The sequence below is a fragment of the Lepidochelys kempii genome, chromosome 6 (genome assembly GCF_965140265.1).
Source record: "Lepidochelys kempii isolate rLepKem1 chromosome 6, rLepKem1.hap2, whole genome shotgun sequence".
Lineage (NCBI taxonomy): Eukaryota > Metazoa > Chordata > Testudines > Cheloniidae > Lepidochelys > Lepidochelys kempii.
The window spans coordinates 104,661,843-104,680,954 of record NC_133261.1 but is presented as its reverse complement, the minus strand read 5'-3'; the positions used below and the strand labels follow the sequence as shown (position 1 = coordinate 104,680,954).

Below are 19,112 nucleotides of genomic sequence, written 5' to 3'. Positions count from 1 at the left end.
GAACTGCCAATGGGAAAAAGTTCCCCAAAATAAGTTGGCCTTGACTGAAAATGTTCTGTTGCCACTCCTGAAAAATTCCACTCCAAGGACATGGAATGAGAACATCTTGACCAATCTTAAATGCCATTGTAGCTGGGTTCTGGGCAATTCAAGGTTTAAAGATTGTCGTCAACACTTTGACTCACACTTGAAAACAAAGAGTGAGCCAATGCAGCGTTTTGAGCACAAGGATTTTGTTCTGGTAGTGGCCCACCTTATTTAATGCTCCACTAACAACATGAAAGAGGGGTTGTTTAGCCAGGTTCATGAGCAGGGAAATCACTAGAGCTGTGGACTGAGCCAAATAAGTTTGTGTTACAGGCATATGTTACAACAGGCTGTGCACTCATGCCAGGAGCCGTCCCTGGAGCACAGAAGCAGAAAAGAGCTGGCCGCCTGAAGAACCAAACGGCGTTCTCCTGTCTGTGCTCCAGGGACTAGCTATGATTCTCAGCTGATCATTCCCCCATAAGGACAAGACTGAACATTTTGGGCTGGTAGCGTGACATGTTCCTGAGGCTTTGTGAACCTCTGCTGAACTGTGCCTGCAGTATTCAGGTTAGGGTGAGCAAACTCTTGTCAGGGTTGCTTTGGACCTGTTTGAGTTTGTCTGAATCAGAAATCATGCAAGAGCTGAACTTGGCCCATGAACTCCTGAGTGAAACTATATTGTTCTGTATCCTGCTTCTACAATGGATGTAATCCAGACAACACTAAAATGTGTGTGATTTTAGAAGATCGAGTGTGTTGACTTATGAAAAATAGCTCCAAACTCAAGTCAGATTATTGTTAACAAACCTTTTGAAGGGAAGGCTGAGTCATGCTGCCTTGAAATCTTCCTTTCATATAGTGTTACCTTGATACATACAGTGTTTAACTGTCTGAGTGTTTTGCCATGGTGAAACAGAGTACAGTGGAGTTGCATCATCCGCACATTTAACTTACGCTAATTCAACTATGTGCTCTCAGCAAAAAAAAAAAAAGAAAAACAACAATAACTCGCGGCAGTGGAGTACTGTAGAGGAGTCAACGGGAAAGCGCTCAGGGGTCGATTTATTGCATTTAGACTAGATGCGATAAATTGACCCCCGCTGGATTGATCGCTGCCTGCCAATCCGGTGAGCATCTCACTGCGCTGAGTGTGATTCTAGTGTTTAAAGATACGTATTTTTCGTACAACATGGCCCCTAAACACAAGCCAACTACTTCATCTGGTGCTGAACCTAAGAAACAGCGATCTATTCCAACGCTGGAGGAAAAACTGGCTGTGTTGGACTTACTGAGAGACGGTATGTCGGTCTCCAATGTGGCGCGTAAATATGGCCGCAACGAATCTAGCATCCGTGTCATCAAGATTTGAGAGAGAGAAATTCGTCAAGCCATGGCATCAAGTACTCCAGTAACTGCTAAGGTGAAGAGCCAGGTGCGTGATAAGACTTTAGTGAAGACTGAAAAGGCATTAAACTTATGGCTGGAAGACATGAACCGTAAACGTGTGCCTATCGATGGCAACACGTTGCGAGAAAAGGCTCTTAGCCTCTACGTGCTGTTCAAACCTCCCACCTAAGAGGGACAGCCTTCTGATGAGAAGGAATTCAAAGCCAGCCATAACAGTTTTAGAAACCGCTTCAACCTCAAAAACGTGCAGACTACTGGTGAAGCTTCATCTGCCAATGAAGAGGCAGCAAAAGCCTACCCCGAACAATTAAAGAAAATCATAGAAGAAAAGGGCTATCTTCCGGAACAACTTTTTAATGCTGACGAGACTCGGCTCTTCTGGAAAAAAATGCCCAACCGCACTTACACTTTGAAATCAGAAAGACAAGCCACTGGCTTCAAAGCAGCTAAAGACAGTGTGACTGTGTTGTTTTGTGGCAATGCGGCTGGGAATTTAATAAAGTCGGGCTTGCTCTACAGGGCTGTAAATCCCTGTGCCCTAAAAGGCAAGAACAAAAATCTCCTGCCTGTGTTCTGACAATCAAATAAAAAGGTTTGGGTGATGGCAGCATTACTTCTGGATTGGTTCCACAAGTGTTTCATTCCGGAGGGCAAGCGGTACCTCGAAGAGAAAGGACTTGACTTTAAAGTGTTGCTGATCGTAGACAGATGGCTCCTGGCCGTCCTGAGGCACTCCGGTTTGCGCATAACGACATTGAAGTCGTCTTTCTCCCTTTTTTATTCTTTCATTCTTCCGTCGCTCTCTATCTTTGACTATATGCGATTTTCATCTTACGCGCTGACTTTAGAACCTAACCCCCGTGTAAGATGCAACTCCACTGTATAGAGGTTTGTTTGAGACTCTTAGAGATATTGCAGATCTGCACGTTTTTACTATGTTGGTTCATATGCCAGAAATAAAAAAAAACATTTTGGAAAAATTAGCAAGTCTGATATTGCACAAGGGTGGATAAAAATCAATTATTTTAAAAAAAAAAAAAAAGATAGCTCATCATAGAGTAGGGATTATAAATACTAATTCTATAGTATGAGACAATATATTCATGTAATGTTTAAGAAAAGTTTTATAAATGAGTTCCAGCAGTTCATGAATTAGGGACCCAATTTTATGGGGTTTCAAGGGCTTCTGTATAGATTATTTAGGTTAATCTTTCCATCTACCCAATGGAACTCAGTGCTCAGTCTAGAAGATGCCATCAGAAATGCTTAGTTTTGCAGTTCTCAAACTGTGGATTTGTGTCTCCAGAGACAACATGCTTGTTAACAGCAAAAATGTTTCTAAATAAATAACATATAGAGGTGAGAAATAACAGACCTCAATCCTATTGTCCCTCTGCAAATTTGTGTACACAGAGTCAATCCCTTACCTCTCTCTAAAAATGAAAAGTTTCAAAAATGTCAATGACTAGAAGATTGTTGGGGGTGGAATAGATCTGGACAAGGAGAAGTCTGGAGATAAATGTGAGAAGGGAGGGGCAGGCAGTAGAAACAAAAGTGAAACTGTTTGAACAGCATATTCCAGAAGTCTTAAGGTGTTTCTGAGTGTAGCCTTCATTGATTTTGAGATCTACCATCCCATTCTCTCATTAGAAGGGAAAACTTATAATGGCAGCAGACCGTAAAAGAGACCAAGTTTGGGGATAAGAACCATTCAAGAAATATGTTTGCTGATGATGTTTTAAAGAAAGTCACACCAGTGAACTGGTAGAAGTCACTTAAGCACTTGGATTCAGAGACTGTTGAAGTGATGATCTCACTTTTAGCAGCAGTAGCTTCTTCTGTCGGTGTAGAAAAAATAGTTTCTTCCTTTGGACGAATTCATTCCAAATGATAAATCGTTTGGGATCTGAAAAAGCAGGAAAGCTTGTTTTTCTTTTCCAGATTATGACCAACAGGAAAATGAAGGTGAAAGACAACTGAGTTAGCTGCAGAAGCCAATATTTTCAATTTCTCATGTTGAGCTGGCTGTCATTGTTGATTTAATTTTTTAGTTAAAAACAGTTTTAACAAAAACAAACCTGATTTTAAAAAACTTGAATGTTTAACTAAATTCAAAAATTCATATGCTTGTTTTGTTAATATATTATATGTTTGCTGTTGAAGAAAAAAACCAGAATACATAACGTTGTTGTTTTAGTTAAATAAAACAATTTAAATATCTGTCTAGTGATGTTTTCCTCCTGATGCAACATGGCAAGAAAATCCTCCAAATACTAATGACTAACCTGTTGAACTGGAGATAGTTCACCTCTCAATGACTTCATAAATATCTGCTTCAATTACCTTTGGTAAATGAAATAACCAGACAATCATTCATTTTCTGATATAGCTGTAAAACGAATCCGAAAAGTTTTCAGAATAACCTATGTTAAAAATATATAGTGTGTACCTTCTAAAAATGAAACCCACATCTATCTCTGAATTGTGAAGAATATGTATTAAGGTTATAACAACCAACAAGAATGCACTTTTATGTAGAAATCCATTATTAAATCAAGTCTTCCTGACTAGTGATTTAAATCATTATTTAAATCAAATCCACCATGTACTGCACACACTGTGGTGATCTTTATGAAACTAGAAGCAATTGATGTTTGATTGCAGTTACGTGACATGGTGTTTATTTCACCTCTGAAATGGAAATACCCCATGCATTGCTTTTGCTGTCTAATCCATTTAATCTTTGTGGACATCACAGACGGTAATATTTTGTCATTGGATAGCTGGTGAGGTTCACGATTCAGACGCTGCATTTAGGGAGGCTTGAATTTAACTTTTCTCAAGATATGCACATGTTACTAGGGACAGAAAATTCTCAAAGAAATATCACCCATCACCAGACAGCAGCAAAATATTACATGATAGTTGTGCAATAGGATAACCAAATAACCAAAATTACATATGATTTCCTTTTGGAAAGGCTTCTAATTATTTCAAGGCAGCTGCATAAAACAGTGTAATTTTCACAGGTTTATGTTGGCTTAAAACTCATATAATTTCTTTAAAATGCATTTTCTGTAGTTATTACTGGTACTATGGTCTTGTGATCCCAGTATTCCACCAAAAACATAAATTGCGCCAAGAATATCAGCATATTGTTGGCGTATAGTATTCTAGAGGGAATGTGCAGTTGAGATTTAAAATATCATGGTGCCCAATTCATAAAATTCCTGCATCCTGTAAGACGTTTACAAAGAAGAGTATATTTGTGGTTCGCTTTCGTAAAAGCCAGAAAAATGGCACACATCCTTAGCACTAGTTTATTCTACACTTTATCCCATAAAGATGCTCTAAGGCATTAAGCACAAATATGTAAGTCATACTATTCTTGGCTCGGTGCCAGTCGTCTTCAGCAACGTAGTCAGCCTAACATTAATTCTGAATGAAAAACTAAAGTTAGTCACAGCATTGAATTGCTTAGTTCCATTAATGTCTTAAGAAATAAATTCTCGTGTAACTTTTTACTGTCATTTTTTTCCCCCACAGTTCCCCATCTCCTTGTTCTTAAAGAGATGGTCAAACGGCTCCAGGAACTCCGTCATACTGAGCAGGTTCAAAGAGCATATGGTCTTAATTGTGGAGAAGGAGCCACTGTCAGTTATGAGATTCAGATTCGTGTATTGCGAGAGTTTGGACTTTCTGATGCTGCTGCTGAGCTTTTGCAGGTATGGAAAATTGTCTGGATAAGTTTAATTCCTTCTCCAGAGTGATTTGGTGCAAATCTTTTGAAAACTGAATGTTTGACTAGGACTGCAACAAAAACAAACGTATAGGTGTTCACTACTTTTTTTAATCTGCCCTTGTATTTACACTCAGTGATCAGGTACTAGTAATGAACTGCTTGTTGGAGGTGTAGAAAATTGGATGCTAGAAAGAGGGTGGTATTCATACATTGTAAAATGGGCTTGGAAGTGAAGAATTTTTACCAGTGAGAAAATGCATATTTTTATTATATCAAATAAATTAAGCTTATTTCCAGCATCAACCAGCAGTGGCATTTGTTGAAAGAAGTGGAGGAGACAAAGAAGGAATGTTAATGCTTCTTTTTGGAAAAAATGCTATAATATGGAGTGAAAATGTCCAGTGCCTGATTCCAGTGATGTTGGTTACATGTAGTCTCAGAATCTGAGAAGCTGTTGTTATTGTCACTGTGCAAAGCACTTGATGTTCAGACACTTCTCTCTTACCTTTAAAAAATTCTCATTGGGGAAAGGGCTGATAATCACACAGACTCAAAGTAGATAGGAAGGTGAGAAGGTCTTTGCAATAATGTAATACAGTGGTGGTAAAATACACTGTTTTTGAACCCCCTGGGGGAACACCAGTAGATTTTTTTAACTGATTACACATAAGAATTCTTACATTTGTCATTTAAAACAAACAAAAAAAAACTCCAAGCACCCACTAAAGAAGAGTTTTGTCTTTTCCTCCACTTGAACTGGTTGGTTAAATGTTGCAAAAACGGTGTTCCAGTGCTTGACACTGGTTTGAATTCTGATTTGTTTATTGGTTCAGTAACATTTGCAGTGTTTGCTATGCATGAACATTAGAGAATAGGTATACTTGTCCCCCAAAATAATATAGGTATTGCACAAGCATTCAAGCATGAGTAGGAGCAGACTGTGCTCACTATTTATTATTTGCTTTTTGTAATTTGTTGGTTATTTTCCTGTTTCAAAAAGCTTCCCTCTAGGCACGGAGCAAAAATTATACCATGTGACTTAAGTGACCACTCACTGTAAATAGTGAAAATGAGCAATTTGTGAACAACTTGTAGGCTGCAAATTGTTCATCCAAATGACTCTGAATACTTAAGAATAACAAATTGGTTCAAGAACAAGTCATGAAGAGTGAAAAGGACTAAATATTTAGATAGTAAGTCAGTCCTTGCTCCCTAAAGAATTTACAATGTGCCTGTACAGCACCTACTGTGATTGGTGGGAAGGGAAAGGGGCAATTTTGATTGAGGCCTCCAAATGCTGCTGGAATGCAAATAATACATTTGGATATCTTGATCACGGTGAGTAATTTGACCAGTGAAGCTGATGCAAGGCTCTCGCCTCTGACTCGTTCGTGATCAGCTCTTCGTCACCTTCTTTGAGTTTTTCAGTGTATTATTTAAAATGCTGGGACTAACTAGTCATTGTATTAATCTTAGATTACAAGTCCCAATCTTTGGTCAATTTTATAGGAAATCTGCCCCAAAAACCACAACTTTTTTTAATGTCTTCTATTTTGTTGCGTTGCCTTGCAGAATCCTCACAAGTTCTTTCCTGACGAGCGATTTGGGGATGAAAGTCCACTCCTAACTATGAGACAGTCTGGACGATGTCGAGTTAACAGCACTCCCACTGCAGAAACCATGTTTACAGAACTTGACTCTTATGTGGCCTTCCATCCACCACTGCCCCCTCCTCCACCTCCTTACCATCCACCAGCTACTCCTATTCACAGCCAGTTCAAAATGGGCTGGAAGCAAAGGGTGCCGAGTCAACATCCCTCACGTTCCTTTTCTTATCCATGTAACCATTCACTGTTCCACTCCAGGACAGCTCCTAAAGTTCCCCCACCCGTCTACTTACATGGTGTCAAAGCAGCAGCACCCCCTGATTGCACTAACACTACAGGACTGGGGAGACAAACAGTAGCTGCAGCAGCAGCAGTAATGGCAGCTGAAAAGCAAGCAGTAAGTGCATCTTTTTTCCCCCCATTGAAGTAATTTGTTGAAAAGGAAAGTTAAGGTGAAATGTAATGACCTAACATGGCTTGGAGGGAGGTGCAAAGGCTGGGTTTATAACTCAGTGGGGAGCATAAATAAACCTTCTCCCCTCCACCCCTTCTGTAAAATACCTGAACCATCATGGTAGAGGGAGCCAAAACAGAAGGAGCAGAACTAGTGGAATAGACAGGGGCATAGGTGGATGTAGGTGTTACTCTTGCAATACATATTCACTTGAGAAGTAATGTAGACAGACAGGCATGTGGAGGAAATCCATGGAGAGTTCTGAATGCCTGGGGGGTAATTTTGAATTGGATTCTAAAATGAATAAGCCGGTGGCAGGTGATGGAGAGTGGGATATATGTATATTTAGAAAGCGTTCATGGATTAATATTTAAAGGTAAAGAAAAAATTGTGTAGGAAGACTGGCTTCCTTGAATGAAGCTGACTTCATTCATATGATTGGTTGTATGTCTGGATAGAAATGTAATTGCTAAAAGCACATTTTAAAAAGAAAAGTTTTAATGTTGACATTACTTGATATCAGTTCTAGGACTCCTAAACCTGTTTTGAGACTGTGCATGTCTCCCAACACACTATACTTCAGTTTCTGAAAACCTGCTTATAGTCACTCAGATCTTTCCAAACAATTTATATTTACTTAAATCTGACCTTCTGTATGCTTCTGCACTCAAAGGTGACTTGTTTTCAGTTGGTAAAACTCAGTTCAGCTCTTTCTAAATCAGTAGTTCTCAAACTTTTGTACTAGTGACCCCTTTCACATAGCAAGCCTCTGAGTGCGACCCCCCCTTACAAATTAAAAACACTTTTTTTATATACATTTAACACCATTAGAAACGCTGGTTGCAAAGTGGGGTTTGGGGTGGAGGCGGACAGCCCATGACCCTCCTGAGAGGTCCTGACCCCCAGTTTGAGAACCCTTGTTCTAAATTATTTGAACTTGGTAGAAATTGTTTTCATATTTTAAGAAAAATATTCAAGAGCTTTCTTATGCTCCCATTACAAAATAGCCCTTTTTTAATTGATTTCAAACTTGCCATGTACTTATTCCTCATATTAAGAAATGCCTTTGACATATGTTAGTGTCTGAAAGTCATGCACAAAGCTTGCATGCTTATTAGCCGCTAGATTATTAACAAGCAAATATATGGTGCGAACTCCACAGATTGGAGTGAGTGAAACTGCTTTTAAAGAAGGAACTTGATTTAAAACACTTGTATGTATGCTGCTTTGTATTCTCTTTAACATTAACTTAAAGAAACCCCCCACTCTCTTGAATGCAAAGTAATAACTAAGTATTTAGCATAGGAATTGCCCTACTGGTCTCTGAACAGTGACCAATACTAGATATTTCAGAGAAAGGTGCAGGAAATCCTGTAGTAGACAGCCTGCCTACAGGAGAAGTTTCTTCCTGCACACTCTGTTAGTAATTGCCTCATGCTAAAGCATAAGGAACCATTTTAAATATCCTTTTATCGTTTCTAACATAACTTTAGACATTGTCATCATCCATATAAATCCTTTTTTAAAAAAAATCTTACACCCTTGGCCTCTTTATCCTGTGGCAATGGTGCTCCAAAGTTGGTTTATATTTTGGGGTAAGAAGTATTTCCTTATTGTATTGCCTTTCAATTTCTTTGGTTGTCTCCTTATTTTTATATTATCTAAAAAGTCTAATAGGAATCCCAACTATCTTTTCTATACTTCATTATTTTGGATACCTTTAACTTGTCCCTTATTCATTTTCTTACCAGTTACAATCTTTTCAGTCTCTCTTCCTGTTGAAATCTTTCCATGTCAGTTCAATTTTCACTTTATCTCTGCGCCCTTCTTTTTCTGTTACCCTTTGAGATTGAGTGACTAGACTTAAACACAGTATCTCAGGTGAGGGCATACCATTAATACATAAAATGACATAATACATCCAGTCTTTCCTATCCCTGTTTTGTTAGACATACCAATGTTTGCTCAGCATGCAAAAGTGGGTGGGAGAGGGGGGAAGTGTTAATTGAGGTAGGGAAAAGTACACCTGGCTATTTTTCCTGAGTGATTACAATTAATTTAGGAGCCAGAAACATGTATGATTGTTTCAAATTATTCCTTCTCACTTGCATTTAACATTGACTTTTTACCTGCCACTTATGCTGCCTATTCACCTATCTTTGCTAGGTCCATCTGAAGTTCTTCTGTCTTCTCTAGTCTTGACTAAACTAAATAATTTTGTCATCTTACAAATGTTGTCATCTCACTACTCACTCCCTTTTCTAGATAATAAATATATTAAACAATTCCAGTCTTAGCAAAGAATCCTTGATAGAGTATCCTGCTGTATCCTTTTGCCATGCTGAAAATTGACGATTTATCCTGACTTGTCTTCGTTTCTAATCAATAAAAATGTTTACTTCTCAATCCATGAATATGTAGCTTCCTCAGTAGCCTTATATGAGGGTTCAAATTTGTCAACTTCTTCTCCTTTATCCATTCTTTAGCCAGTGTGGTCAAATAATTCTAGTAAAGTAGAAACGCACAATTTTCCTTCACAGCCCTTGTACTAGGTTATCGCTGTCAAGTCGTGTTCATCTAATGGTTTACTGGAGATGATAAAAGTAGAAATTATCATTTTCCTGGGAGGTTTATTGGTCTGTAATTGGCAAGATCACCTCCAAACATGTAACAAGGAGAGAAGAATCAATTTCATAACTACCACAGCAATTTTAACTCAGCCATATTGTGTGCATATAAATATATAAAGCATAAATGTAATTATTCTGTATTTACAAAATACAGAATATGTGCAGAGAGGTTGCAACCAGATATATACATTTCCTGACTTTTATGCATTTAAATTCTCAGCCATAATGTTTCACTAATGTTGTGTTTTGCACTGAATGTATATTTTTTGAAAAACTAATATTGTAGGTGGCTGAAAGCAGTCATATTTAAAGTTTGTTGACTGGCAGTCTGAACTTGCACATGTAATACATTTTATTTTGTATTGTTTATTGAACAAAGGACTAAAATTATCTTCTTTGTCAATTGAAAGTAGCTACCATTTCATAAGGGAGTGGGGAAGAGAGATTGGACATGGTTTGCTCTTTGCAAGGGAGGGACATTCTCTTGGGATTTGATTAGTTGCATATTCCAATGTAGAAATGATATGCATGATCTTTTGCCTTTTACGTATTATTTCCAAGGGCAATGTGCAGAGTTGGATGTTTTCAATAGTTGCTTCTCAGTGCTAATTCTGGGTAATAACCTGCTTTTAAAGCTGGTTAGTGTGGATCAAATGTATGGAATACAGTAGATGAGTCCCTCCTCTAGGAAACTGAAAAGTAAACTACTGATTGGTATGGTGTGTGTGTGTGTGTGTATATATATATAAATATTAACTGATTTGGAGTAGCACATGCTCTTAAACAAGTTTTGAAACAATGTTGAATTTACTGGCCAGCATTGCTCTAGAAGACTGAAATGGGTTAGAAAGGAAAAGTATCACCAACTACTAGAGAAAATGATGATATAGATAAATGTTATTCAAATATAGAAGTAAAGGAAAATCCAACTAAAGTTAACTTTTTTTTCTTTTCTAGTGTACTCAGCCCATGTTAAATGAGTTGATGCCAGATATTGCTATGGGTGTGTCAACGATGTCTCTAAAGGACAGAAGATTGCCAGAGCTCACTGTTGACACAGAATTAAGCCAGCCAGTAGCAGAGGTCGGACCTGGACCACCCCAGCATATTTCATGTATTCAGACTAGGCACATACACAGTTCTCGAAAGAAACATGCAATAGATCAAAAAATCGATACTCGAGAAAATCAACAGGAGTATCCAGATTTCTATGATTTCTCTAATGCTGCATGCAGACCTTCAACTCCAGCACCTAGCAGACATACTCCTTCACCTTCCCAAGGCATGTATTTTGGTCCAGATTTGTATAGCCACAATAAGGCATCACCGAGTGGCTTAAAGTCAGCCTATCTACCTAACCAGTTATCTCCTAAAAAGCAAGAGGATTCTAGGAGAGAATATGTGCTTTCCCAAGATGGGCATCAGCACAGACAAAAGAATGAGCCAATACACCTCGATGTCTTAGAACAACCTCCCCAGCGGTTGGACTTGGCATTGGCTGCCCAGGAAAATGCTGGTAATGGCCCAGTTCACATCAGGGGAAGAACAAAAATGGAAACTGACTTAACGTATGGGCTAACCTCTAACAGACCTTCACTCTCTACGTACAGCTCTGAGATACAAGAGCGATCCAGCAGGAGACTGACAGAGGAAGAGCCTCTGGAACACGAAGCACAGAGAAATACAGATTTGGAAAGGGAAGATGCAGTAAGCAGAGGAAGGAGGTCTCCAAGCAAACCAGACTTTCTATACAAAAAATCTGCCCTCTGAAAGCAACCTCCACTATTTCTCTGTGCCTGAGAGTTGTGAAACACCCCGTTCTTCACAGCTTTTGGCCTGACATTTGTCAGACAAATTCATTAATGCCAGCAGAAAACTCAATTTTGCTCACTTTTTTTGTATATACATTGCTTTATTAGAGACAGCATGCTATCAGTTTATTTTGAATGCTGCTTCTGGGTTTATTTTTGTGGTTTGAAGATATTAAGTCTTTACAAAAAATAGCTGGCACTTTTTTTTTACAAATTGGTAGCCTTTTGCACCTGTACATTTATTTTACCTGTATTAGTTTTGTACTAATATGTTAAACTTTCTTGTTACATTTAAAGGACTGTATTTTCATACTTCTGCATTTTACCTTTCACCTCCCAGTTCTCTACGTGCATTGGGTTGCACACTATGAAATGTATTTTCTTATGAGATAGTAACAATGTGTTTATTTTTGAATTATGTAGGAATTCCAAAGAACAGCACATCAGAATACTTTTTTAGTAACATTGTTTGTTGAGGTCTGAAATCTTCCTGGTCTATCACTACTGCAAATCCAGTCTAATACCATTCTGTTTCACGAGTCATGGCAGCTGGTCTCCATTCATTCTGATTCAGCAAGTCTAGTCTAAAACATATGGCTGAGGCTTTCAAATGAACCTAACGGATTTCGATTTCCAGGTCCCAGTGAAATTCATTTGAAGTTTGGTGTTGCAGCATTCGGCTCCTTTGAAAATCTCAGCCTACGTTATCTGGTCCATTTGTGATTTTGGAGAACTTCATGGGCACTGAGAAGTACTTATTATCAGACTCATATGATTGATTTGTGAAGAAAACTTAGAAATACTGCAGATTGATCGTAACATTACTGTGCTAGACAGGATACCCTTGAATTGGGCTGTGTGAAGGTCAGAGTTCAGAGGATTCATGCCAAAACCTAAAGCTCTAGGAAGATCAGGCTTAGTATCTGATGATGTCTAAATTATAACACTGTCAAATGAGAGGGCTGCCTCTCTAGGGGAGGTGCTGAAGTGACTGCTCATTGCCTTCTTTTGTTCTGCCTATGAGAAAAACAAAGGGCTTTAGTCTACCTGATGTCATTCAGTGTTCCTTAACATTTTAAAGTCTTGAATTTATCATTTCAGCTGTTCTCTTGTGAACAAATTCATGGACTGAAGAGTAACTGTGTTAGCTTCATTGGTTGCATATGGCTTAGTACTTTTTAAAATTACACCTCTAGCCCCTTGATTAAAACAGTAATTTTTTTTTGGGGAGGGGGGAGGGAGTCCTGACTCTTCCACTAACATGAATATAAGGTAGAGAGGAGACACTGGTGGTTTGGGTACGTCCCTTGCCATTGTGCTGCGGTTACACGGTATAAGGGGTTTAGTGATACTCATTGAAAAGTCAACACTTGCCAATAGTTACCCCACACTTATTTCCCATTCTGAATGTTGTGAAGACTCTGGTATATGATACCACAGTGTAGTAACTTCTGGTAAATGACTTTTTTTGGGTTGGTCACTATAACAAAAGATCTTGTAGCAGTTGAAGACCTCAATCAGTGTGAGCTAAAGACTATTTTAACCTTAAAAATGCTTAATGCTATTTAAATGTAAATCTTTTTCAATTTCCTTTAGTATAAGTCAATTTTCATGTAAAAGATAGGTGTCTCTTCTTGCCCATCCCTTCCCTGCAAAACTCAAAAACAACCTCCCCGCCTCTCATTAATGTATACAAGGCTTAGGAGCCATAAGACCTTATTGTGCAACTATATACTGAATTCTAAATCTAGAAAGTGGGGGTTGGGTAAACTATCATGGGTTTGTGATCTAATAAATCATAATCTCTCCTGCAGCGTTTTCATACCATGTTAAGATTCCTTTAAGGTACAGTCATGTTAGTCTAATGATACTGGGTGGTGAAGGTTGACTAAATCACAGTTGATAATTTGTTTTTTTCATCTTAGGAGGCTTGGTTTGAAATTTGGGTTGGGTCTCAAGTACAAAATGCATGTGGTGATTCTAACCTCATGTCTAAATCTATGTTGTGTTCATAGAATTGTAACACAGTGTGACAGTTGTCCTGACCTCCAGCAATGTTAGGATGGGTTAACACTGGTGTCGCACTGGCTAGGGACTGAGGTGCATTGGTCTTGCTCTGTGAAGTCTGTCACAACATTTTCTAACACTAATTCTTAGCCATACGTACTCCTCCTCCCCCTCGACCCCCCCGCCATGCTCATGAGCACTAAAATCAATGTAACCCTCTCCCAAAAAGTAAATTACTACTTGCATTGAAGCCTGTGTTCAAATGTTAGTAACTTGATCACTTTAAATCCTAGCTTCCAACAGAAGACTTACTTTTCTGTATAACTTATTTTACCTACACCTTGATAGGTCTGCTTACCGGAAACCTGTTTTAGCTATTGATGATATTTGATGTGGTACTGTATGGTAAACTGTGCCTCAACTCTCTTAGAAATAGTATGAGTAGTTATTTGATGGAACTTGTGGAGGGGTGGCTTGTGAAGAAGGCTGACAAGTTTTTTGAGTATATTTTGAACGCACCCATGAAATGTGTTTGCGGTGGAATATGTTGGTGAAAAGCTTTTTATTGGAAAGTTTGTCTGCCCTTAGAAACCAGTTGCCACTTTCAAGATCTCAGAAGCTGGCATTTCACACCGTCAAGCAGTACTTAAGGAAAAAATCCATGAAAAAGCTTGACGTCCTTGACAGGCCATAAGACAATCAGGCCACTAAGACAATCTGCACTTTCACTTACTCATATTGATCTGGGAAGAAGATAGAGAATTGCTGCTGATCTCAAAATATTTTCAGCGGAGGGTAACCGTTTGTCATCTTTCGTTGGGGTTTTTCTTATTTTAAATTGTAGGATTTAATCTACATTCTGAATTGTCGGTAAAGTTTAATTACTGAAGCCAAAAGTTGCATGAGACAGCATTGTAGTAATTGTCCTCTAATCCCAGGGGTGTTTTATATTTTTGTGTATAGTAAACATACATCACTTCCCCTCCCTCCCCCCCCAAGTCCTAACCAGTTTAGAAATATCATCAGTTAAGTGAGATGATTTTTTGTTTTTGTTTGTTTTTTGGTGGAACCTCCAGGTAACAGTGGCGTGTCTCTTGCAGATGTATCAAAGGAGTGTTGTCTAGTTTGTATTTCCTGTGTCATCACGGGAATCTCCTTGAGAAGAGACTTAGCTTGTAATGCTGACAGTTGTTTCTTCTAGTTTTTAAGTAGTATAGGCAAAGTAGTCCAAATTATGCCCTTGGTTTAAGTTGATACAACCCATTTTTAGTGAATGGAGTTGCCTCTATTCATCCCAAGGTTAAATTTGGCCCCAGGCTTGTATAACTGGACATGTGAAACCTAATAAAAAGAATACATGCATCCTACTCTTTAGAAGTATTATGCTGAAACTAATCTTCACTCCCCTCACCCCAAAAAGCAGCTGACATACTGGGGTAGTGAGTTGTCTCAGCTACTTAATACAAAAGACATGTTACCATTCCCTATGCTATACTTCATCTCTCTTCAGTTTATTGGCTGCAGCAGAAGCCCCTTGTTTACATGACAGACTTTCAAATTAAAGTGGGAATTCTAAGATCTCTCTGTTCTTCCATATAGTTCTGAATTAGAGAGAACACTGCTTACCCATTTAACATTGTTTGATGCAAGATCCATCAATAGATGTTTACTTCACAAATCATAGGATGATTTCCTGTTCTTGGTTTATTTAATGTTCATTTACTTGAAAACATCAGTACACAATCTTTTATTCAAAAACAAAACACAGATTTCTCCTTCCCCCCCCTCCCCCCGCCCCATTTGCCAACACTGTGTATGGATGAATACCTTAATTCCTGAAAAGGATGCTTCCTTTAAATTGTTTTGCTGGTTTTTTTTCGTATCTCTCTACTTCTGGAAGGTGGTCTGGCCTTCTGCAATGTTACATTTTGTTTATTGTCCTTGTGCTGTTACTGGTAGTCAAGTGCCTTCAATGCTAAAGGCTCAGAAAATTTTCTTAAACTGACTTCATGTCCTATGCAAGTGTTTTTTCTATAACCTGCATAACCAGTACTTTGTAAAACTTGTTTACGCTTCAATTGTACATAGTGTTTTTTTTAAAAATAGTATTTTATTTAGGTACCTCCAAACTTGAATTCTAGTCTCGTGTGATGCATTGTAAAACAATACGTTTCTCTTTTGAGTACCATTACAGTTGTAAAAAGGTTTTCACTGGTTCTATTTTTCTACTGTTGCTGAGAAGCATGTACCATGACTTTATCCTACATATAGTTGGCATTTCAAATAAATGGCTTGTATAGAAAGTGCTTGTGTAAAGCTTTTTCTGTTCAGCCACCTAAGACAATTGTGTTTCATATCCATCAGCATGCTCTTAATTGATAGAAATATCCCTGTTGACTTATTGGAGGAATAGAGCACATCTTAATTACTATAATCATAGTTACCTGTCTGAGTTTAGAGTCAATGCTGTCAAAAAAAGGAAAATATAGAGAAAAAATATTTCCCTGTAACAAAGAGTCTTAGAGGAAGAGAGTAGATTATAGGTGCTTGCTCTTAGAACAGGACGTTCTTCTCAGACATTGCCTTGAATTTTAAGGCTGTGATTCACACTAATGGGAGAATGGGAATTCAAAGGTAGTGATTTTGCTCATTAAATAGTTATGTATTTTTAAAAGGTTTTATTTGGGTAAGTGAACTTTCCTATATAGGGCCAAGTTGATCTTGCTTTATTTAGGTGACTAGTCCCAGGGAAGGCAAACAAATTGTTAGTAAGGCAGCAGGACTTGGCCCTTGACCTAGAAGCCATTTATATCCTAAAGAGAACAGAACAGTTGAAGACCTTCACTAAACACAGAGCATTCATTTCATGGACAATTTGCAGTTACCCAAATCAGTTAAGACGTATGAAATCAATTTCTCAAATTTACAGTATTTGATTATTTCAAAGCTGTAAATTAGGTTTACATATGTAAGCCAGGCTACGTTGAATAGTTTGATTTTGAACTGCAGCTGACTTCTAGGTTACCTCATATTTAGTTTTCTTTTCTGCCTGATGCCTCAGGTGCATTACAAAACAATGTTTCCCCCTTTGAGAATAGGGGCATTACTTCCTACATCGTAAAATAAGTTAGTGCCAATTTTAAAATGGCTTTTTTCACAAGTCATGTTCTTCCAGACTGATTCTGGGGCAGGGGGGCAGTGTTCCAGCTTTAGGTTCTTTAGGAAAAAAGCAACTCTAAAGTATATTAGATGCAAATTCAGACTACAGAGGTAAAATAGCTGGTGCAATGTATAAGCGGCCACTGATCTCTTCAGTTAAACTGCTTTACTTGATGTGTTTAAAAATGCAGTGTAAAAACAGTTGTTTTCAAAGTATGCCTCTTCCCATGAAATTCATATGCAAACTGCTAACTTCTAATGGCAATATTTGGATAAAAATCTAGTCCTTCACAAGGAAACTATCTACTTAGTGTGTGAAATGGTGATCTAATTCTTTAAGAGCACTGCCACCTTTATAAAATTCCCCACTAGCACTAAAAACTGTTTGATGTGGGCAGAGACGTGTTATAGATCCTGAAACCTGTCAGATTAGATAGTAACCTAGACTGTATGCTTTCCCTGGGTGCTCCCACTGATTATAGTAGTTGCCTCTACCCTTCCTGAACTGTTTACTTTGCCTTGCTCCCCATCTTAGGCTGCCATGGCTGGAGGAATGACAGCAATTGAGTTAAATGCCAAAGGATCCAACTCAACTGATGTAATTTCCCACAGCCTCCTGGAGCCAACTTTCCTTCCTTCAAAACACACTTCTATTGCTTTCAAACAGCACCATCCTTCCTGCTACTCAGACCTGTAGCTTCTTCCAAACTTCACCCCTTTACTTTCAAGGTGGGTTGCCATTTGAATAGAAGGCAGCCTTCCACCACAGATCTTAAAAGTTGCCTGCCAGCAGAGTTCAGCTACCTGGAAATCAGGAAACAGACCAAAGGTTTAGCTTGTGAGAACTAACAATTGTTTTTAAAACAGATTTCAGGCTCAGCAGTTATATGCTGGTCTTTGGTGATCACAGTAAGCAGTAGTGGATGACCTTAAATCACTTCAGAATAGCTTTATTACTGATTAAGGAGGACCTTAATTGGTGTCCTGTCTCCATGGTTCACCCCTGTGCCCAGTATTATCTATTAAGATGGCTGATTTCCCATTATTTCTGCTAGGATTACTCAAATTAATGCCTTTGCCCCCACCATAATTCAGTTGTTTCTTCAAGTGCTTGCTCATGTTGATTCCACTCTAGGTGTGTACGCGCTCACGTGCACAATTGTCAGACTTTTGCCTTAGCAGTATCCGTAGGGTCGGCTGTGGCACCCTCTTGAGTGCCATGCTCATGCGTTGGTAATTAGGCGCCACCAACCCTACACCATTTCAGTTCCTTCTTACTGCCCGTGATGGATGGTTGGAGCGCCTTGTCTTGCAGATCACAAGAGCATTATTGGTTCTTTACAGCCTTTGTTATCTTCTTTGTACATAGTTTGTAGGTACTTAGCCATTAAGTGTTAGTTGGTAGCTGAGTCCCAGCTGGGACTTCACCCCAGAGCAGGGCATGCCCTGCTCTCCTGGCTTCAAACCATGCTACTCATGCAGCAGGCCGATGCCTATCAGTGACCCCCACAACAGCTGCTTGATGTGTTTGGGGGAATCCCATAGAAAGGACAAATGTCGAATCTGTAAGAACTTTTGCCCTAGAACCAAAAAAAGGAGCGGGATATCCGCTTGAGGGCCCTCCTCATGGAGGCTGCACTTCGTCCTGCACTGGAGCCCTCCCACTCGGCCCCCACGCCGAGCACTTCAGCATCAGTGAGGAGCACGCCACTGGCACCGGACTCTACCCAGCACCATTCCCCCTCGCCGGTGCCAAAGAAGCAGCAAAAGAAGAGGCGGCCCCCGGCACCAGAAGGAAAATGGGCTTTGGACACAGGACAAATGTCTGGCCATGTGCCCGCCCCAGGGCTTTAGGAGGGTACTGTGGAGGTCAGATCCCCCCAGCCTGACCAGGGATCCACCTTTGACTCCAGGGAGCAGCAGGAGACCTCGGTCTCTGCCAGGGCCCTCATTGCCAGAAGTGGCCCTGGTGGCTGAAGAACAAGTAGGCTGACTGGCACCACACCAGGCAGACACTCGCTAAGACCCCAAGATCTAAGGGCAATGGAGCGCTCTTGGTCACTGGACCACAGGCACAGATCTCCATCTCTGTGGCCTCAGACCTGGGCACTGTATCCTAAGTCTCCGACTAGAAGGCTCAGGTCCTTGGCACGCTCTCCACCTACAAGACATGGGACAGTGGAGGCAAGGTGCCGGTCCCCATACCATTGGTACTGGCGAGCTTCCTGTAGCCCAGACGTTCTCCCAGATGTCAGTCCTGGCCAG

At 39.4% G+C, this 19,112-nt stretch overlaps 1 protein-coding gene across 11 annotated transcripts in view; it reads left to right on the top strand.

Annotated features, from left to right (window-relative positions):
- Window positions 1-15,991, top strand: part of BTBD7 (BTB domain containing 7) — a 114,627-nt gene extending 98,636 nt beyond the window's left edge. For all 11 annotated transcript variants that reach the window (XM_073349493.1, XM_073349495.1, XM_073349494.1 and 8 more), the window contains 3 exons: window positions 4,984-5,162; window positions 6,752-7,183; window positions 10,828-15,991. In XM_073349493.1, coding sequence (XP_073205594.1) covers window positions 4,984-5,162; window positions 6,752-7,183; window positions 10,828-11,640 — 1,424 coding nt within the window. In that variant the 3' untranslated portion in view covers window positions 11,641-15,991. The remainder of the gene's footprint in view (window positions 1-4,983; window positions 5,163-6,751; window positions 7,184-10,827) is intronic.
- The last annotated feature ends 3,121 nt before the right edge of the window (window positions 15,992-19,112 follow it).